The following is an 18,538-nucleotide window of genomic DNA, read 5'->3' on the forward strand; positions in this document are numbered from 1 at the left end:
GCTGCCCGGGCCGAGGTGGGGCCGGGCGGCGAAGGGCCGCGGCGGCAGCGGCAGCAGGAGGACGGGGAAGGGCCGTGGCTGCCCGGGCCGAGGTGGGGCTGGGCGGTGGAGAGCTTATATCGGCGTATAACACGCACACATCATTTGCCCCCTATTTTCAGGGGGGAAAAGTGCGTGTTATACGCCAATAAATACGGTATATGTTTAATAACTTATTTATAATGGAATCACTGTTATTTCTCAGTTCTTCCAGAAATGACTACTTAATTCATGTAATATCAAACAAATATTCAGTTTGAGACATATTCCTGATAGGCTGTATGGAAAATATTTTGGAATGTTGGAGCAGAACAGTTTCGGGAACATATTCCGGTGTATGGGGTTATAAGTGAAAGGGGACAAAATACCTATTACGGTTTTGTAACGCTTCCAGTTTTGCCAGATGGTCGTCTTTATTACTATAAGTGTTCTTAAAAAATCTGCAAGAGACATATTTTAATGGTTAATTAAGATTGCCATTTCTTTGTCTAGTACTATTAAATTTCAGCTGCAAAGATCAGGATAGACGTAGATGGTGGTAATAATTTCTTACTATCTAATGAACATTCAGATTTATACATTCAGATCTGAGAGCCTTATCCTCACCTTGCATGCTGGATTTAATATTCCAATGTATTGAAAGGATAATGCTGGAATTTAGTTATCAGCACAAAATAAGTTTTAGCAATCACAGTTCTGTATTTTTCATTGATTGTTATTACAGTGATTGCTCATCACATTTGTAAATGCAAACAAAAATTAACACTTATAAACAGTAATTTAAAAATATTTGGTTAGGGTAGTTTAAACCTATCTGGAAGTATAGGATGCTCTTTGAAATCCATGTATTTCCTTAATTTACTTTTGGCTTTCTTTCCACTTGTGTATTATCTTCAGGAGATATGCTCTTTTAAAGAAAGAAACCAATTTCACACCTGATTTCTGGGACATTAGCAGCAAGGTACTAATTATATTATTTTCATAATGATATCCATCAAATAAATTGGATCATTTAGGGCAGGATTTAAAGTTAGGACTCCTTTTTAAATTTTTGGCCTCAGCTGCCAGGGATGTAGAAGTGATGTTACAGAAAGTTCCAAGGCTGAAAGTTTATGCCTTTCTTCCCACATACCCCTTTTTTGGCATGGAAATCTTTTTTGGAAAAAAAAAAAAGGTAGATGATGTATTTTTGGGAAGCATGGAAAATGAAGCTGTTTTTAGAAGCCCTAAGCTGGCCAACCCTGATTTAATATATATTTTTGCAAAACATCAACAATCTAGTGCTTAGTACTGTGTTTTTGGAATATTCTTCTGTCCTACCAAACTTGGTTTACTTATTATCAGAATTGTTTTAAAATTAACAAGTTTTAATATAATGCTGAAAGCAGAGAAGACAGCAAGTATGTTTTATAGCACTGATTTTGTGACTTAAGTAATGGAAAGAAAAATCTTCCATCAGAGGCATGTGATGCAGAGAGGTCTGTATCAGAATTTTTTATGTGTTCCTACTGTGCAAATTATGGTGGCAATTCTATACTTTTTTAAAATTAGCTTTATTCCATTGAATGCAGTCAAATTTAATTCTGAGCATCTTCTTTGGGCTCAGATTTAGTCCATCACTTACTGCAGGCTTCTTCAACGTGACACTGTCATATATCAACAAGACTGCAACTTAAAGACTGTCCTGTTAGCATGTTTGTTTAATTTATCAGAGAAACAGATAGAGGCTTACTTTTAATTTAGTCTTCAACTCTTCATCATTTAAAAGATCGCAAGCTGGATCACTATCTTTCTCAGCACTGTAGAGAAAAAATCTGTATTTTCTACCTGGCTTGCAATTAATTATTGTCTGTTTTAAATTTCAGTCACTCATAATCAAAAGCAATGTTACAACATTGACATTCTTGGCAGTAAAGCCTGGATGGGAGATATGTATGACTCTAAATCGTGTAGGTACTACCCATGTATTTTCTTACAACAGTCTTAAGAATTGTGTGCATGTAAAGGCCAGAGTTTTAATTGTTTCTTTTTTTAAAATTCTTTTGCTGGGAGTAAAGGTAACTGAAGACATGGGAATTGACATAAGGAGATTACATGCATTACAGAAGCAGATAGATCTCTTTTCCCTCCCTTAGTCATCTGTTCATGTTTTCTCCTATTTTTCTTGGTGATGACAACAAAAGTCCCTTTCAATCACAAAAGATCCACTACCTTCCTGCTTCTGACCAATCTCTTACACTACAGAGAACTGCAGAACTGTCCATCAAATAATAGAACTGTACCCCTTCCCATCAGATTCACTTACCAAGAATATATATTGTAAAGCAAAACATGATCATTACTAACTATTCAATGTTCAAAATATGTCTTTTCAGTACCTACGAGTTAGGAATAATAAAGGCTGAAAAATGATGTGATTAAGAACCATCACATTACTTCAGCAACTATAGAAAATACTTTCTACAGGCATGAATGTATTTGTTTATCTTTACATTAAGACAATGGAGTTGAGCTAGAACTAACACAAAGGAATTTCTTTGCAGTCCATAAGATATTACTGTTCAGGGTTTCCTGTAGACTTTCACTTTTGTAGAATTAACCTAAAAAGGTGAAAGATACAGGTAATCCCTGAGTTATGAGTGTTCACCTAATGCTCGTTCAAAGTTACGTGATGAGCGCCCCCTAGTGCTTACGAGCAAGTACCGAAGTTACGAATATTGCAGCACAACGGTAGTCATTTGCCTTTACGAGGGACTGCAATGGCTCAGCAACATTCACCCTGGTTATTCCCTCCCTCCCCACCCCCAGGTCTCCCTAAGCACCAGGCCTTCAATACTCACCCTGTGAAGATCAAGATCCTTCACTTTCTTGGCTGTTCTAGGCCTTCGGTGCATTCGCAGAAAATGGAGGCCTAAAGTAACGCAAGATCACGTGAGATCAAGGAGCGAGATCTCACACTACTGATCTTGCGTGATCTCATGGTACTTTAGGCCTCTGTTCTCTGCAACAGAGAATGGAACTGAAGCTGGGGGACGCTTCCATATGCCTCCAGAGGCTGGATTGGGGCTCCAGAGGCCTTTTCCAGGCCACTGCGACCCAGATCTAAGGCTGGGGGAGGCTTCTGCGCCACCCCTGCAGCCCGATCCAGGCTCTGGAGGCCTTTTCCAGGCCACTGCCACCCGTATTTTGAGACTGGCGAATGCTTCCACAGCCCCCCCGCGGCCTGATTGGGCCTGGAAAAGGCCTCCAGAGCCCGGATCAGGTAGCGGGGGGGGGGGGTCGCGGAAGCGTTCCCTGGCCTCAAATTCGGGCGGCAGCAGGAACTGCAGCAGAGAGGAGACGGATCTTTTCCAGGTCAGTCCGGCACGGCAGAAGGGAGGGTATCTTAGTGGGTCAGGGAGGCCTTGGGGGCTGTTCTAGCACTAGGCCCTCCATGGCCTTCCTCATCCTGAGATACCTCATGTTTATTTTATGAGCAAGGGAATGATCTCGTACCTCGAACCAGATTCACTCTATGGGTTTTTGAGTTATGAGTAGAATGGGCAGGCTCCATTACACTCGTAACTCGAGGACTACTGTAATTGAGAAAAATATAATTGTTGATATATTGTACTATGATTCTCATTAGTCTTATTTATATAGTTATCTGCTAAGCATAGGAAATAAAACATTTCATTATCTTAGTAAAACATTTTGTAAGAAAAAAATTGCTAAAATATAATTAATTCCTTTCATGTTAGTAGAAAGTAAACTTAAAGACCCCAAATCTGCAGGAAACAGTGGCAGAACATTGATCAGAATTTTCAGAATAATTTTCTGAATTTAATGCCCTTGATATGTGCTAAGGTTACAAATACTATCATTCTTGGCTAGTGCATATTGAAATCCCAACATATTTCATGTGTGAGGGATCAAATTGAGGAAGATAGTTCTAGTGTATTCACTGCAGAGATTCATATATATGAATAAAATTAAACAAGGATCTTCTAGAAGTTCACTGTGATTACTAAACATAAAAGAATAAGTAGATAACATGTTATATTTAGTTTAAGGAGAAAAAAATTGCTCATTAAATGAGTACTCTTGAATCTGTAAATTACATATTAAAGATAAATTTTCAATATTTCTGTGATACCTATTAAAGTAATAAACTAGGTTAGAGTTATTACTTGTCTATTAGATCATACCCTGCCTTGGCTTATAAGACTTTATTCTACTAATGATGCCTGAGATTATTTATTATTCTTTAAGCACTTGAAGTTTACCACATTAAAAGACAATTGTAAACTAAAGTTCAGTATTCTGCATTTTGACAAGTTTGTGACAAAGGCATCGCAAGGTCAGGAATTCCTAAAGGATGCTGATTTTATGTCTGGATCTAAACCCAGACTTGGCACAGAGATAGTTTTGGCTGCTCTAATGGAAGTGGTATGGCCCTGTTAGTATTCATGAACCTCTCCATGGCTTTTCATGCTATAATCCTTTTGAAATGATTGAATGAGCTCAGAATTGCAGGGGAAAAGTATTGTCTGCTCTTATGTTTTTTAGGTGCTACTATGAGACATCTGCATAGCACCCTAGGAATTTTCACAGGAGGGAGGAAGATTCTGTCTTATCTCTCCTGTGATTTAATACCTATTTGAAGTTGTTGGAAAAGATCATTATTATTTGTATGCTGATGCAATATGGAGAACAAGGTGAAGCTGAATTCAGATAAGACAGAATTGTTGCTGATTCCAGAGACTAAGACAGTTTCTCAACCATTACAACTTAAGATCTATGGACTTCGACTCCAGAATTCCCTAACCAGTATGCTATTATTAAAAACTAAATGTAAAGGGACGTCTTAAAAAAATCCACCTTAATCTTGCATCCTAATATGCTAATATGTGATATAACCTGAAAGTCTTCTTTTGACAAAGCCTTTTCAACTCCTTAGTTTCTCTCCCATATAAAAGAATTTATTGGTGATAGGTTTGTATTCCCATTCATAAGTGGGAATACAAAGCAAATCTTCAGCAGACTATTTTAAAAGTTGGTCAAATTCCTAGGGAGCAGGTTATTCCTAATAGAAACTTTCATATTTTCATCTCCATATCTATGCATGCTATTAGTCCCATTGTTAACGGCGTTTTTTTATCAAGGTAAAACTGCTACTTTACACTGAATGCAATTCTTCTACTTATTTATTCTCTTGGCACAATTCCTCAATCTATATATCAGGTTCTGACCTAAATCTATTTTATCTATAAAAACTGAATTATTGGTCACAATATTATATTTTATTGTTCTATAATACTTGACTTACTCCTTTTTAGGGAATGGTGCATACTTATTTGGAAACTGCTTTTTAAAACTAAATGATTTGTAACCTTAGTTTGAGTGTTTGCATAATTCAGCATTAAAAATATGTTTTTCCCTAGACAAAAATGTACACTTTGGAGGAGGAAAATGCTCTATCAATCAAGGTTGAAATGCAAATACCGATACCTTCAAAACTGGCATTCTTGCTTTTATCTAACTTCTCACTCCATAAGCATTGGACTAAATACCATTTGTAAGCATAATTTTGTATCTTTCATTTAGTATCAGTTCTTATAGTCTGTTTTTTTAAAAAGCTGGCATTTTGACAAATCTTCAATAATGTGCACTAGTTTAATGAGAATAGAAATAAAGAAGACTGAGTATGATATGCGAAATCATAGCAAAATTTTAATTTGAAATAAATAAGACTGTATTTGTAAAAACAAAATCTCTCTTTAATTCTTCATCCTTATTTCTTTAAAAACAAAAAAAGGCTGAGGCAAGGTAGCTTCAACAATGTAACCTGAAATAGAACTCATGTCAATGACTTTTCAGTGGTACCCAAAGCTCTAAACTCCATTTCTATGTGCCTTATATGCTTGTAGAAATTGTAGAGTCATGGAGTGTGTGACTAAAGAGGACAAAATATACCACATTACATCCTCAGCATCAGCTAACGGAAATAAATGCAGAGATTTTTTAATTCTTGTGTCTCAGAGGGAACCTTCTAAAACAGAGTAAGCATCAAATTTGAAAATCTTTGATGTATATATGTATATGTGTATGTGTGTGTGTGTGTGTGTGTTTTCATATTTTATGGTAATTTCTTTTGTATGTTTATGTGCATTGCAAACAGCCTTGGTTTTATAAACAGAATGTCTTAGCGTTTCTTAGATTCTTGGTTCCACTTTTTGGAAATCTGATGAGCACAGGGCAACTATCCCAGCAGACCAGTCTTCTGGCTATACTGTAATTGTACACTTAATTCTTCATTTGATCATTTCTTTAGTAATGCATTATAGAGGCATTCAGGGCTGCTACTTTTGAAGATGCAGTTCTGAGCAGCAGTAGGTGTTTTTAGGAAACATGAAGAAATGGAGAGAGAAAAAGAAGGTAATAGTAGAGAAGCCTTTCTTTAATCTTGGCCACCAATCTATGCTCATTACAACTGTCATACATTTGTCCACTTAATGTGCAGCTTCATAAGCAAAGACATTTATCTTGTCTTATGACTAAAATTACAGCCTTAAACTAGCTGTTACCCACGTTATAAACATATATTTTGTTCTTAATGGTCATAATACTACTTATTCAATTTAGAGATCCTTACATAATAGCTGTGAAGTCAATTGCTTTAAATGAAGCTCTGCCTGCTAATCAGAACTACCACCAGAATGAAATCCAGTGTGCAGGATTCCTCATCCACACCCATGAGGATTCCTCTTTGGTAAGTGGTTTGAAGTTACATGTAATCTTTTTGTAAGTTTTGGTTTCTTTCTCTCCCCCCCCCCCCATTGAGATATAAAAGTAATTCAATTCAAGACAACAGCACACAGAGCTGTGATTCTGCTTTTCAGCTAAAGAAATTGTTCTAATGGAGAGAGGAAAATGCTGAATGGACTCTTTCGGTTCCTGTATTTCTCACCAGCATTTGTTTTTTTCAAAATTTCCATACACACTCTTGGTGATTATATTGGAAATATGCACCAAATCTACTATGAATTAGACTTGATTCTTGAAGTATTTGATACACATTCATGTTTTTTTTTTAAAAAATCATCTCCATGATTTTATATAGAAGAACATTCAAAATGACACATTATTTTTCCTTTTTATCACTTTTAGAACTATTACATAAATACTTGAAATATTTATATATTAGTTTACAAGTTACAGTACAAAAGAAAGGGGATCATATAACTTGAAAAACTTTTTAAACGAAAAGTTTAATAGCTTTCCAAGTAGCATCTATGTGAATAAGTTGCTTTTGGGTGCAGAAATATTTAAATTTCCTTTCCATATAATTTTTCATATTGTAAAGTAATTCTCTCCTCTCATTACAAAATCTTTTTGAGATTAGCTGGGTTGAACCCTCTTATTATCAATGAACTTTCATATCTAAGCATAAACTTAAATTTGGCCTTCCAATGAACACTAGTATTCTAAAAATGGAACCCTTAGGAAGTGATTAAAACTAATATGCCTGTCATGTTTAGAAAGAAGCCAAGTAACCATATGAAGTTTAGAATCTTCCATATTTAGTGCAATTTATAGCATGGATTAAATCACAATGACCTTCTATATATTTTAAAGGTTTCTGTCTTCATCCATGGTGTACATAATATCATGCCTTACTTTGCTGGAAACCTGGCTTCTCTATGGGAATCAATTGAAGATATAGCATCTATGTGCATCCAGTTCTTAGAATCAGAGAGCAGCAAAACGAGCTACATTTAGTGCATCAATACGGTACTGAAAATGCTAAAAATCACTGAAAACTTTGTGGATGAACTTTCAGTCTAATAGAGCTATTGCCATCTACTTATTTGAAATCATCACTATGACAACTGCAGTATCATCCAAGGCTAACCGAATGTTTGTCCATCTAACCATCTTCTAAATTTTACAACCACCTTAAAAATGATTTTTTAAAAACCTTGTAAATGCAATCTATAATATTATATTATAAATATTATTTTAGATGTAAATGTTTATTTTAAAATGAACTTAAATCTGATATTTATTACAATGTGTGTGTATTAGGACAGCCTGAACCATATATATTTCACAATCTTGCAACTGTATTTCTGTGCAAGTCATTTTGGCACAAAATTTCTGTATAATGAATCAGGCGAGTTAAAAAATGTGTTAGCTTTAATAAAAATGATTGTTAATTATAATTTTATATTATAATATCTGATCAATATGATAATAAAGTTTATACAACATTATGTTAAGTTCTAGCCATCATTTATTTAGAAATAGCTTTTTCATAAGTAAATATCCGCTTAATGGCCACATCACTGATTCCAGTTGTGGTCCAGGATGAATATTACCTGTACTGAGCAAAGGCCAGGTAATTATGTAATATTTGGAAAGATTTCCTTCCACTTCAAAGCTAATGGGCCGGCCAATTTTTGCCATATCCTATTGAAAGGCTTTTTATTCTTCTGCAGGTTGTTTCTATTTAGGCTAAATTTTATCACTAGATCAATACTTAGGAAACAACATGTAGTTTGGGGATCTCCAAAAGCTTATGGTTTTTATTTTAAGTCATATATTGAGAAATATTATACAGAACAAGAATGGTCAAAAATTAACAATCTTAGGTACTTTTGGTTTTCCTTTTTGTGGCCCAGGGTTTTCTAGAACTTCTTGATAATCTGCACTCATTCCTTTTATCCATCGACCAACAGTTACTGCTCGATCTATAGGGGGGAAAGGGGGACAAATGTATGAGAAATCAACTGTCTTTTATTCCAGGATATATAATTCAGTAATTTGTACAATTATTTGTTGCAATAGTGATTACATTTATTTTTATTTTTATCCATGTTAAAAGTTAGATCATATTATAAGCTTTCTAAGAATTCAAGTTGATTAAAATATCAGTATTGATATTTTCTAACATTTTCAGCCTTTACACACAATTGATAAACCAAAAGCTACAATGCTATTTATTTTATTCCAATTTTGTTCTTTCTACTCAAAAATAAATCTTATGTAGATGACCCCTTCAACAATTTGTAACAAGAATTCCACAACGTGTGGCTAATCAATTTCTTGATACTATTACTATGAACATGATATTCCACTTCTGAAATTCTTCAGTGCCTCTCTCTGTGTGTGTGTGTGTGTGTGTGTGTGTGTGTGTGTGTGTGTACAGGTAGTCCTTGACTGACAACCACAATGAAGCCCAAAATTTCTGTTGCTAAGTGAAACAGTTAAGTGAAGTTTGCCCAATATTACTATCTTTCTTGCCACAGTTAAGTGAATCACTGCAGTTGTAAAGTTAGTAACATGGTTGTTAAGTGAATCTGCCTTCCCCATTGACTTTGTTCATCAGACGATCACAAAAGATGAACACATGACCCCAGGACACTGGAACCGTCATAAAACTGAGTCAGTCACCAAGCATCTGAATGAATTGTTGTAAGTTGAGGGTTACCTGTATATGTGTGTGTGTGTATAAACAAACATACAGAATTGTGAGTGTTGTTCTCCAGCTGTAATAGCTACTATGTCTTAGAACACATTTAAATGGAATAGATATCTAATGACGTGTTAAAAGTTGGATAATATTGAGTAGCACATTAATCAGTACAACCTGAAACAAGGATGATTCAGTGAGTTTTGTAATTATCTAGCCAGAGTTCATTACAGAAACCTCTCTCTATATAACTCTGCCTTCTTAAGAAACAGAAATTCCAAGCTTCTCACCTGAGCTTTGATTTTCTGGACAGTCTCTTTTAAAATGCTCCACAGATCCGCAAATCCGACAAGACCCTCCTATAAAAGCATAAATATAAATAATTGAATTTAATGCAATATATTTGGATTGCATGTGCCATATATGATAACTGTACCTTTATTTTTTTAATGAAGCATAAATGCAATGGGGGAGGGGAACTGATTTAAGAAAAAACTGTATTTGCCAATGAAAATTATAATATATCCTACTTCAAGAGAAAAAGATGCTGGCCTTTAAATTAACATAAAACTCATAATTATTTATAATTAGTAACAGACTATAACAGTTGATTAAACACTTTCTGTAGATTAGCATTTATCATGTACAGGAGAAAAGGAAAGAAATTCAGATAAGACAATAACATCTTTGGCAATTTTATGCCTAAAAATGGCTGGATAAAGACACATTATTTTTGAATAGCAGCCCCATGCCCATACTCCTAAGTATAGTTCTGGAGAAGTTTCCAAGATTTTGAAGACCCTTTTCCTTTTATCTACTTATTTCAATATCCCTTATCCATGATCTGTCTTCCATCATCACAGACACACAATGTACAGAGTAAGGAAAAAGAAATTAATTTTAAGATGTGTTTTACTGTATCTTTAACCCAGCTTAATCTATCCCATTGCTTAGCTATTTTAACATCTCTACTACATCTCTACCTACTTCTTCCTCTAGTTGGGCATCTTCAGCTGCTTAAATATAAAGGAGGAGAGGGGAAAGGATACAGAAAAGGTACTTTGTGAAAATCCTTCCTGATAGCTGTTCACTTTGACTAAGGAGATTAAATTTACTAAGATTTCTTTTCTTGAAAAGACTAATCAAAGATTTCTTTCTGCTTAATTTTTTTTGCCAAATTAAATTCTTCCCTGAAATTGAAATTAATCAGAATTTTACCCAATTCTTTTTTCTAAAATTTCTTGTTGCAAAAATTTGAAAGTACTTTTTCTTATTACTTTGTTTCTTTTACTCTTGGTTTTCATGTTCTTTGTAAATCTTGTAAAAACATTTTAAGAAAGGAAATGCAAATTAAACTGTTCGCTATATTTGTCCTGTTTAAATTCTGAAAAATTCCTGACATTCTAAAGATATAAGTTAATATAATCATCCCAGGATTGCTTTGTCAATTACCGTTCTCATGTAGTAATTTCTTAACATTTCCATTCCTGGAAAATCTATATAATATAAATAGAACGTACTACTGAAAGTTCATTAAAATTATTTAGCTAGTATTATCTTTACTAAGTAACTTGTCAAACATATCCAGCACTCATTCTTTAAATATATGCTAAAAGATGCACTAAATAAGCACAATAAGATATACAGATGTGAACCTCTAACTCTCCGATTGTATTAAGACAATTTCAAAACTTTTCATGTTGCTACAGGATTAGATTATTTCAACTTGAAAAGGTAAATAAAACCCACATATATGTTCTAATCTCCAAAAAGGATACAATGTTTTTCTTGGAATAGAACTAACACAGAAAAGATCATTGTATGTTGCTCCTGTATAAAATAATTGTGTAAAGTAATTTCTTGCAGAATTCTTCAAGAAAGAATTTGTAGAATTTATCAAAAGAGGAGAGATCTACACAACATATTTCTTTATAAAGCAATTGCATTCACTCAAGCTGTCAAGATAAGAGAAATATTCTGAAGCATGTCAACAATTTTTTTTTTAAAAAAAGGGGGATTTCAAACAAAAAAAAGTGGCCTTACCTTCAGCATAAAGTCCTTTAGGATTATCAGGACATGACCTTGACAGATGGCCCATTTCCCCACAAATAAAGCATTTTGCATATGGAAATTCTCCTGAAAGAAATTCACATATTTGTGTCATGAGGGAAATACATTAAGATTTTGAAAATCATCTTAATCCTAATTTGGAATATTTAAATCAATATTACCCTTATAAGTGATGATAAACATTTATCATGCTGAGAACCATAGTTATTTTACACATACCAAGAGCTGGATCTATTTTTGCTTTGCATCTGTTGATTTCATGTTCAGTAGAGCCACATCGGTAACAAATTCCGGTTCCCATGTCTTGGCTTTCAAGGACAGCTGGACAATCTGCAACCCCATGTCCTGGTTTTCGACAGTGGAAGCACACCTTTGACAGTAAAAGGAGAATTACCATGTGAATCCATTATGGACTAAAGACATTTTTTTTTACACTAACCGCTTTTCAACCTAATCTTACCAAGACATATTACAAGTAGAAGCCACATACACATATAATCAGTCTTCCAATAGAAATGCTTCAGGGAAAAGATTTTTCTCAGAAGACTTCTTCTTCACAGCACTGTCTGAATCCATTACTATTCACTTCTATACTAATTACATTTGCATTTTATTAAAAAAATCTTCTTGTAATTTAACCCTTACTCTGAAGTGAAGATTTTTTCAAGTGAAAAGCCATTAATCTCACCTGATCATATAATTAACAATTGTTTTTATTTAAGTTTTGCAAAAAAAATCCTACAATCATATATATTTGAATAAGACGCTAAAAGTTCCAGAACACTAACCCTGAATTTCTCTAACAGTAAAGGCCATATTATATATAGTGATGAGTAGGCCAGGACAAAAAATAACATTTCATATTATTTAAATATCATTAAAATTAAATACAGTTAATGTGATTAGTTTCCAACCATTTAAACAACTTGCCCTTCCATTAAAAATTACAATCTGGTAATAGCTTTTGGAGGTCTTTAGAGGCTGCATGCACTAATATACAGATAGTATTCCTCTGATTTAACTCATTGCTGTATAGGAACTTCCTTATGACCAGGAACTATCTGTTACTATGAGTTTCTTACAGAACACAGAAACTGCATATTAAACAATAGCGAGCCAAGAAACCAAACCAATGTATCATTGAACAAATCAACCCGACTTTTCACTTGAGGCACAAATGACCAAGTTCAAATTAGCCTACTTTATATTATGTAAAGATTCAGCTCTCTGGAAAAAACTCTAATGCTGGGAAAGAAAGAAAAAGATGACAACCGTCAGCATGGTGGGCACACTCAATTACAGTGATGATGGGTCAAGGTTAGGTAAGAATCATCATGGAGAAAGTCTATAAGTGGTCACTAAAAGTCAACACCAACTTAATGGCATGCAATCAATAATCAATACTTAACAAATTTGTTTCTTTCCAATACTGCTCCACCTTCTTGCGCTCTGTCTGGCCCTGACGTATTCACACAAAAATGAAACAACAAATAAAAATGAGACTAATTAAGCAAAATTACTGTCAGGCCATGGCAATTTTTTTTTATCAGCCAGAAAATACTTGTTAGATAAAGTGGAGCACAATTGTTCATACTTGAAACTAGACTGAATTTATCATTTTGTTCTTTTACAAATAAAAGCCTCTTTTCAACTCAGTTTATTTGGCAGAAAATGTAAAATCAGTTTAGAGATTAAGTGCCAAATCAACAATTTTATGTGCCAATTGTTCAGAGCAGGTTATGTTTTAAAAACAGCAAGTAATATTCTTGAAAAATATCCAGTTAAAAAAAATCATTAAATCACTTGTTTTTATTCAATCTCCCTTGAATGATATACCGTGTTTTCCCGAAAGACCTACCAAAAAATAATCCCTACTTTGATTTTTGGGGGTGGGCCTAATAGAAGCCCTACCTCAAAAATAAGCCCTAGTTTGGGGGTGGGGTGCATGGCTAAAAAATCAAACTAGGGCAGGGGGGTTAGGGCTTACCATTGCAGCCAGGCCCCCCATGGATCGACACTTGCCTCGCCGGCTTCACAGACCTTTCAGAAAGCCCTCTGACCATGAAATGTAGGCCGAGCTCCATTCTCAGCTACAGAATGAAGCTGCTCCTTCGGCCGCAGAAGAAGTGGGCCGGCTGGGCAGGGCTGTTGGTGCTGGAGGTGAGTGGAAAACACACACACACACACACACACACACACACACACACACACACGAAAATAAGACCTGGTGCCTCTTTTGGAGGCAAAAAAAAAAAAAAAAGACTGGTAGCTGCAGTCCCTATTTGCACGTCAAGAAAAAAATATTAAACAGTGAAAAAAAAAGTAAAATAAGAGAGTGTCTTACCATTATATTCTTCTTAATTTCCTGGCGCTTCACTCTCCTCTGTTCTCGCCGCTTGTCCTTTTTCAAAGCTGTTGCTATTTCTTCCTCTGTTTGATGACTATCAATCAACTGGCCATTGTGCAACATCTGTGAGTTCTGTTTTAAGTATTCCATAAAGCCATTGACATCTTCATTCAGGTAGTCTTTTTTCTTCTTATTTTTCTTTTTCACTTGGTTGTTCTTTAAAGAAAAACTATCTGGAGAGCTCTGCTTTTTATTTGTTTCTACGGTTCCAGCAGGCCCATTTTTCAGATCATCCCAGGGTGTTGCGTCTAGAACCTTCTTGTTATGTGTGACCCTTGCTCGAGCCCATCTTGTCATGGCTTTATCCAAATCTTCCTGCAAAATCCATATGTTTACTGCCATTGATAAATTCAATCTGGTTATAATAGTTATAGGTGCATAAAAATATCAGGTTATGAAAATCATGATTTACTGTATTTCTTCCTTCAAAAGCTTACACTAGCAAAAGAAGGCAGGTTATCCTACAATGCTTCCTGATTATCTGTTTTTAATTTATAGAGGAATTTTGACATAGCATCTCAACATTTAATCAATGAGGTGACAGTCATCTGATCACTGTACAAGGAAAGTGACCTAACTGTGAGCCAATAGCAGGAAGAGCTTCTAATATTTAATTATGGAAGCACTAAAATGTCACAAATTTTACTGTACGTTTCATTCCAAAAGTAACAAAAACGTAGCAGATGCTTTGTAAAGCATGATGATCATGGGGAACCATTTCTAAACGGCATAGACTGCATGCCTGCTGTTATGGAAAATGGTGGAAAAAATCCTTTGGTTTATGTGAGCAACTCTTTACAAATATTACAGCAGGTAGGTGGAGCTTCTGTTCCACCAAGAAATACTTTGTGCTCTTTAACACAAAAAGGTGTAACAGACTGAGGAAAGGGCTCACAGTTGCAGTTTGGTACAAATTATGTCTCTGATAATAAAAACTATTAAAAAAGGAGCCGCTGAAGATCAGAGCCTTCTGAATATAGATAACACAGTAAGAAATTACCCTTTATGTTAGGTGATGTCATTTAAACTGAATGTCCTAATGTCTCTAATGGAATCTAATTGAGGCACAATCCCTCCCTATCTACTGATCAGTGGTTAGGTGGCAACCAATGTATGGGCCCAAAACGTTAGAGCTCTCGGATAGAAGACACAAATAAGTCACAGAAAGTGTTCCATGGTCAAATGGCCAATCCTTCTGACTTCCACCTGGGTACTCCCTCTGCAGATCTGGCAAGATGGTTTATGAGGCCCATCTCTCTAGCCAGAGATGATAAATCAGGAAATTGTGTTGGATCAGGAATGCAGTCACTCCTGAACTCCGCCATGTTTTAGGACTGTTGCAGAGGGATGCAGTCCACAGCCCAAGATGCAGCAGTTCTCGCTAGGAACAACGTGTCCACAGCCTTAACAGTGTGACCCTCTGCTTCTTCCCTACTCCATGTGAATCCTTTCCCCCCCAGGCCTTTTTCCTCCAGTTCCTTACTCCCCCCCTTCCTGTTCTCAGTTCAAGGGGCCAGATTCCAGCCAATCAGAGTGCTGGCTGATTGGCCTATCAGAGATCAGATGTTTCCAGCCAATTACCAAAGTTTTTATCTGTATGGAAGTACCTGAGCAGCTCAGGTAGCAGCTGCAATTCTTTGTGAATTTGTAAGATGAAATAGCTGCTGATAGAGCAGGGTTACACTACTTTTTAAAACGGATAAACAGATGCCTGCTTTTTATTTAGTGCAATCCAGCAAGATATGCAGCTCTCAGTTATAGTTACAAGATCTGCTCTGGCTCTTTTTCCTTCCTGTTAATATCCTCTGCCATTAGTTTTTTCCCAAAAGGAAAACAAGGAGAATTTTTCCTAATGGGAACAGATAATGTAAAAAGTTTCATTAATGGTTCTTCTGAGTATTAAAAAGCCAGAATTCATACCAAATAAAGAATGATCAACCTAAAGCCCAGTCCACAAATTGATCAGACTAGAACATCTGAGTAAAGGTATACCCTTAACCACATACACTCTTTTCTTGGCAGAGATGGTATTTCTACTTAATGATGGCTGCTCCATATTTAACCATAATATCCACCAAACTAAGATGGAAGGCAAGTAGTTAAGTGGTGAATTATATGCATCCCAGCAGGGAGAACTGTTGCTTGCTTACTTCTTTTTCAGAATGGCACATCATGTCCAATTTTGCAACTGTATCACCAAGTGAGAAAGGAAGTAGAGGCTCATCTTAATAGAATAGAGCTGGAAGGGACCTTGGAGATCTTCTAGTCCAGCTCCCCGCTCAAGCAGGGGAACCTATACCATCTCAGACAAGTGACTGTCTAGCCTCTTCTTAAAAATTTCCAGTGATGGAGCGCCCACGATTTCTGGAGGCAAGCTGTTCCACTGGTTGTCTTCATTGTCAGGAAGTTTCTCCTTAATTCTAGGTTGCTTCTCTTTTTGTTCAGTTTCCAAACATTGTTTCTCGTCCTTCCCTCTGGTGCTTTGGTGAATGTGACCCCCTCTTCTTTGTGGCAGCCCCTCAAGTACTGGAATACTACTGTCATGTCTCCCCTATTTCTTCTTTTCTTTATACTAGTCAGACCCAAGTCCTGCAGCCGTTCTTCATATGTTTTAGTCTCCAGGCCTTGCATCATCTTAGTTCCTCTTCTCTGAATTTTTTCCAAACTCTCAACATCTTTTTTGTGATATGGTGACCAAAATTGGCTGCAGTATTCCAGGTGTGGTCTTACTAGGGTTTTATAAAGCAGTATTAATACTTCATATGATCTTGATGCCTCTGTTTATACAACCCAGAATTGTATTAGCTTTTTTGGCTGCTGCTGCACACTGCTGGCTCATAGTCAAGTGATCGTCCACTAGGACTCCAAGGTCTCTCTCACAGTTACTGTTTTTAAGCCAGGTCTCACCCAGTCTGTACTTGTCCCTTTGATTCTTCCTGCCTAAATCTAACACTTTGCTTTCTCCACATTGAAATTCATTTTGTTGGACAGGGCCCATTGTTCAAGTTTGTCAAGATCTTTTTGGATCCCAAGTTTGTCTTCTGGGGTGTTGGTTTGCCAGCCAGCTACAGATCCATCTGGTGGTGATATTGTCTATTCCACCTTTTTCTAGCTTGCCTAGGAGTAGATTGTGGTTTACCTTATCAAATGCCTTACTGAAGTCTAGGTATACTACGTCCACAGTATTTCACTGGTTTATTAGTTTAGTCACTTTATCAAAGAATGAAATAAAGATTGGTTTGGCATCTGTTTTTAACAAACCCATGCTGGCTACTGGTTATGACTTTGTTTGCTTCTAGCTGTTCGCAGATCTGTTTTTTGATTTATCTTTTCCAGGATCTTCCCAGGTATTGAAGTTAGACTGATTGGTCTGTAGTTTCCCGGGAAACTACAATCCTCAGGTAATTTTTTTTCCAATCCTCAGGTAATTTTCCGGTTTCCAGGATTTTTGGAAGATATGGTGCAATGGTTCTGAGATAACATCTCACTCATTCTAAACATCTGAAAGTTCCTCTGAAAATAATTAGAACCTTGTAGGCCAAAGTTGAGCAGTTTGTTGCCTTAGAAATGTTGGACTCCAATTCCCATCATCCTATATTATTAACCATATACCCTAGGTAGGGCTGAAGGGATTGACATGCATGACACCTGGAGGCATACTGCTCTCAGCAAAAGCATACAGCTTTTTTTCAAAGAAAACTTGCAGTTGGCCATTCAGTGAACATTGGGAGCTCCCAAAAAGTTGCACAACCCTCCACCCAAACTGAAATGCATTGAGATTCAATTAAAACTAAAAAAAATAGAATGCAGTTAATATATTAGCTACCATCACAACAGCACTGCAACACTTTAAAAAGAAAACTTATAGGTAAGAAATGGCATGCTTTCCTGAAACCTGGTGTTCTCCAGATGTGCTCCTTGAAAACTCCAAACTTCCAGTCAGTACCGGAATTCTGGAAATCGCAACACATCTGGTGACACTGTCAGATTGGAAAGACTAACACGTGGTCAGAGGCTAGTGGCTCTTCTCCCGAGGACTCAGCAGTGGGATTTCACAGCGAAGATTTTCACAGCCTACCTAAAGATACCGATGAAACGAGCGGCCCAGAGCCCAAACTGTCCGGGGAAGCCAATGAGCGTCAGTAGAGCTTCTTAAAACTCGCTCGCAGCAGTTCCCAGAATTTAGGTTGATCCAGATTACAGGAGCAACTCCACTTTATCTTCCGCCCAGCGTATCTGACAGTCCGGAAGGTCTTTTCCGCACTACGCAGTTGCGCGCCGAGAACAGAAAGTGCGGGGACCAATGCGACAAAACGCCTCCAGAACATTCGAAAACTACAGCCTGTAAAGGAAAGAGCGGTCGAAAAAAACTCCATATCTTGTCATCGCGCTTCCGGGAGGTGAATAAGGCAGCACTTTTATGACGTTACCAGGCAAGGGCGGAGTCAAAGGAATCTGTCCCTATGCCAAGAGACTTAAGGCGCGGTTAATGCGTAAATATTAATATCTTCTAAGGGTGGGGGAGCAGCGGTCGCGTTCTCTAAATCTACCGACTTCTGTCTGTTCAT

At 36.5% G+C, this 18,538-nt stretch overlaps 2 protein-coding genes across 3 annotated transcripts in view; one reads left to right on the forward strand and one right to left on the reverse strand.

Annotated features, from left to right (window-relative positions):
- Nucleotides 1–8,452, forward strand: part of ACOT12 (acyl-CoA thioesterase 12) — a 28,454-nt gene extending 20,002 nt beyond the window's left edge. The window contains exons 10-15 of the mRNA XM_015814662.1: nucleotides 937–1,000; nucleotides 1,905–1,988; nucleotides 5,463–5,596; nucleotides 5,949–6,080; nucleotides 6,664–6,790; nucleotides 7,657–8,452. Of these exons, the coding sequence (XP_015670148.1) occupies nucleotides 937–1,000; nucleotides 1,905–1,988; nucleotides 5,463–5,596; nucleotides 5,949–6,080; nucleotides 6,664–6,790; nucleotides 7,657–7,800 (685 nt within the window). The 3' untranslated portion in view covers nucleotides 7,801–8,452. The remainder of the gene's footprint in view (nucleotides 1–936; nucleotides 1,001–1,904; nucleotides 1,989–5,462; nucleotides 5,597–5,948; nucleotides 6,081–6,663; nucleotides 6,791–7,656) is intronic.
- Nucleotides 8,453–8,575: 123 nt separating this feature from the next.
- On the reverse strand, nucleotides 8,576–18,296 carry ZCCHC9 (zinc finger CCHC-type containing 9). 2 transcript variants are annotated; one of them, XM_015814663.1, is made up of 6 exons: nucleotides 18,049–18,296; nucleotides 13,908–14,285; nucleotides 11,783–11,933; nucleotides 11,537–11,629; nucleotides 9,784–9,852; nucleotides 8,576–8,771 (listed from the first exon to the last, which is right to left on the reverse strand). In XM_015814663.1, exons 2-6 carry the CDS (start codon nucleotides 14,265–14,267, stop codon nucleotides 8,653–8,655), a joined length of 792 nt encoding a protein of 263 aa, XP_015670149.1. In that variant the 5' UTR covers nucleotides 14,268–14,285; nucleotides 18,049–18,296; the 3' UTR covers nucleotides 8,576–8,652. The 2 variants fall into 2 exon arrangements, with proteins under 2 accessions (XP_015670149.1, XP_015670151.1); XM_015814665.1 differs by having other exon boundaries at nucleotides 13,908–14,305.
- Between the last annotated feature and the right edge of the window lie 242 nt (nucleotides 18,297–18,538).

Source organism: Protobothrops mucrosquamatus, unplaced genomic scaffold (assembly GCF_001527695.2).
Source record: "Protobothrops mucrosquamatus isolate PMUCROS unplaced genomic scaffold, P.Mucros_1.0 scaffold272, whole genome shotgun sequence".
NCBI lineage: Eukaryota > Metazoa > Chordata > Lepidosauria > Squamata > Viperidae > Protobothrops > Protobothrops mucrosquamatus.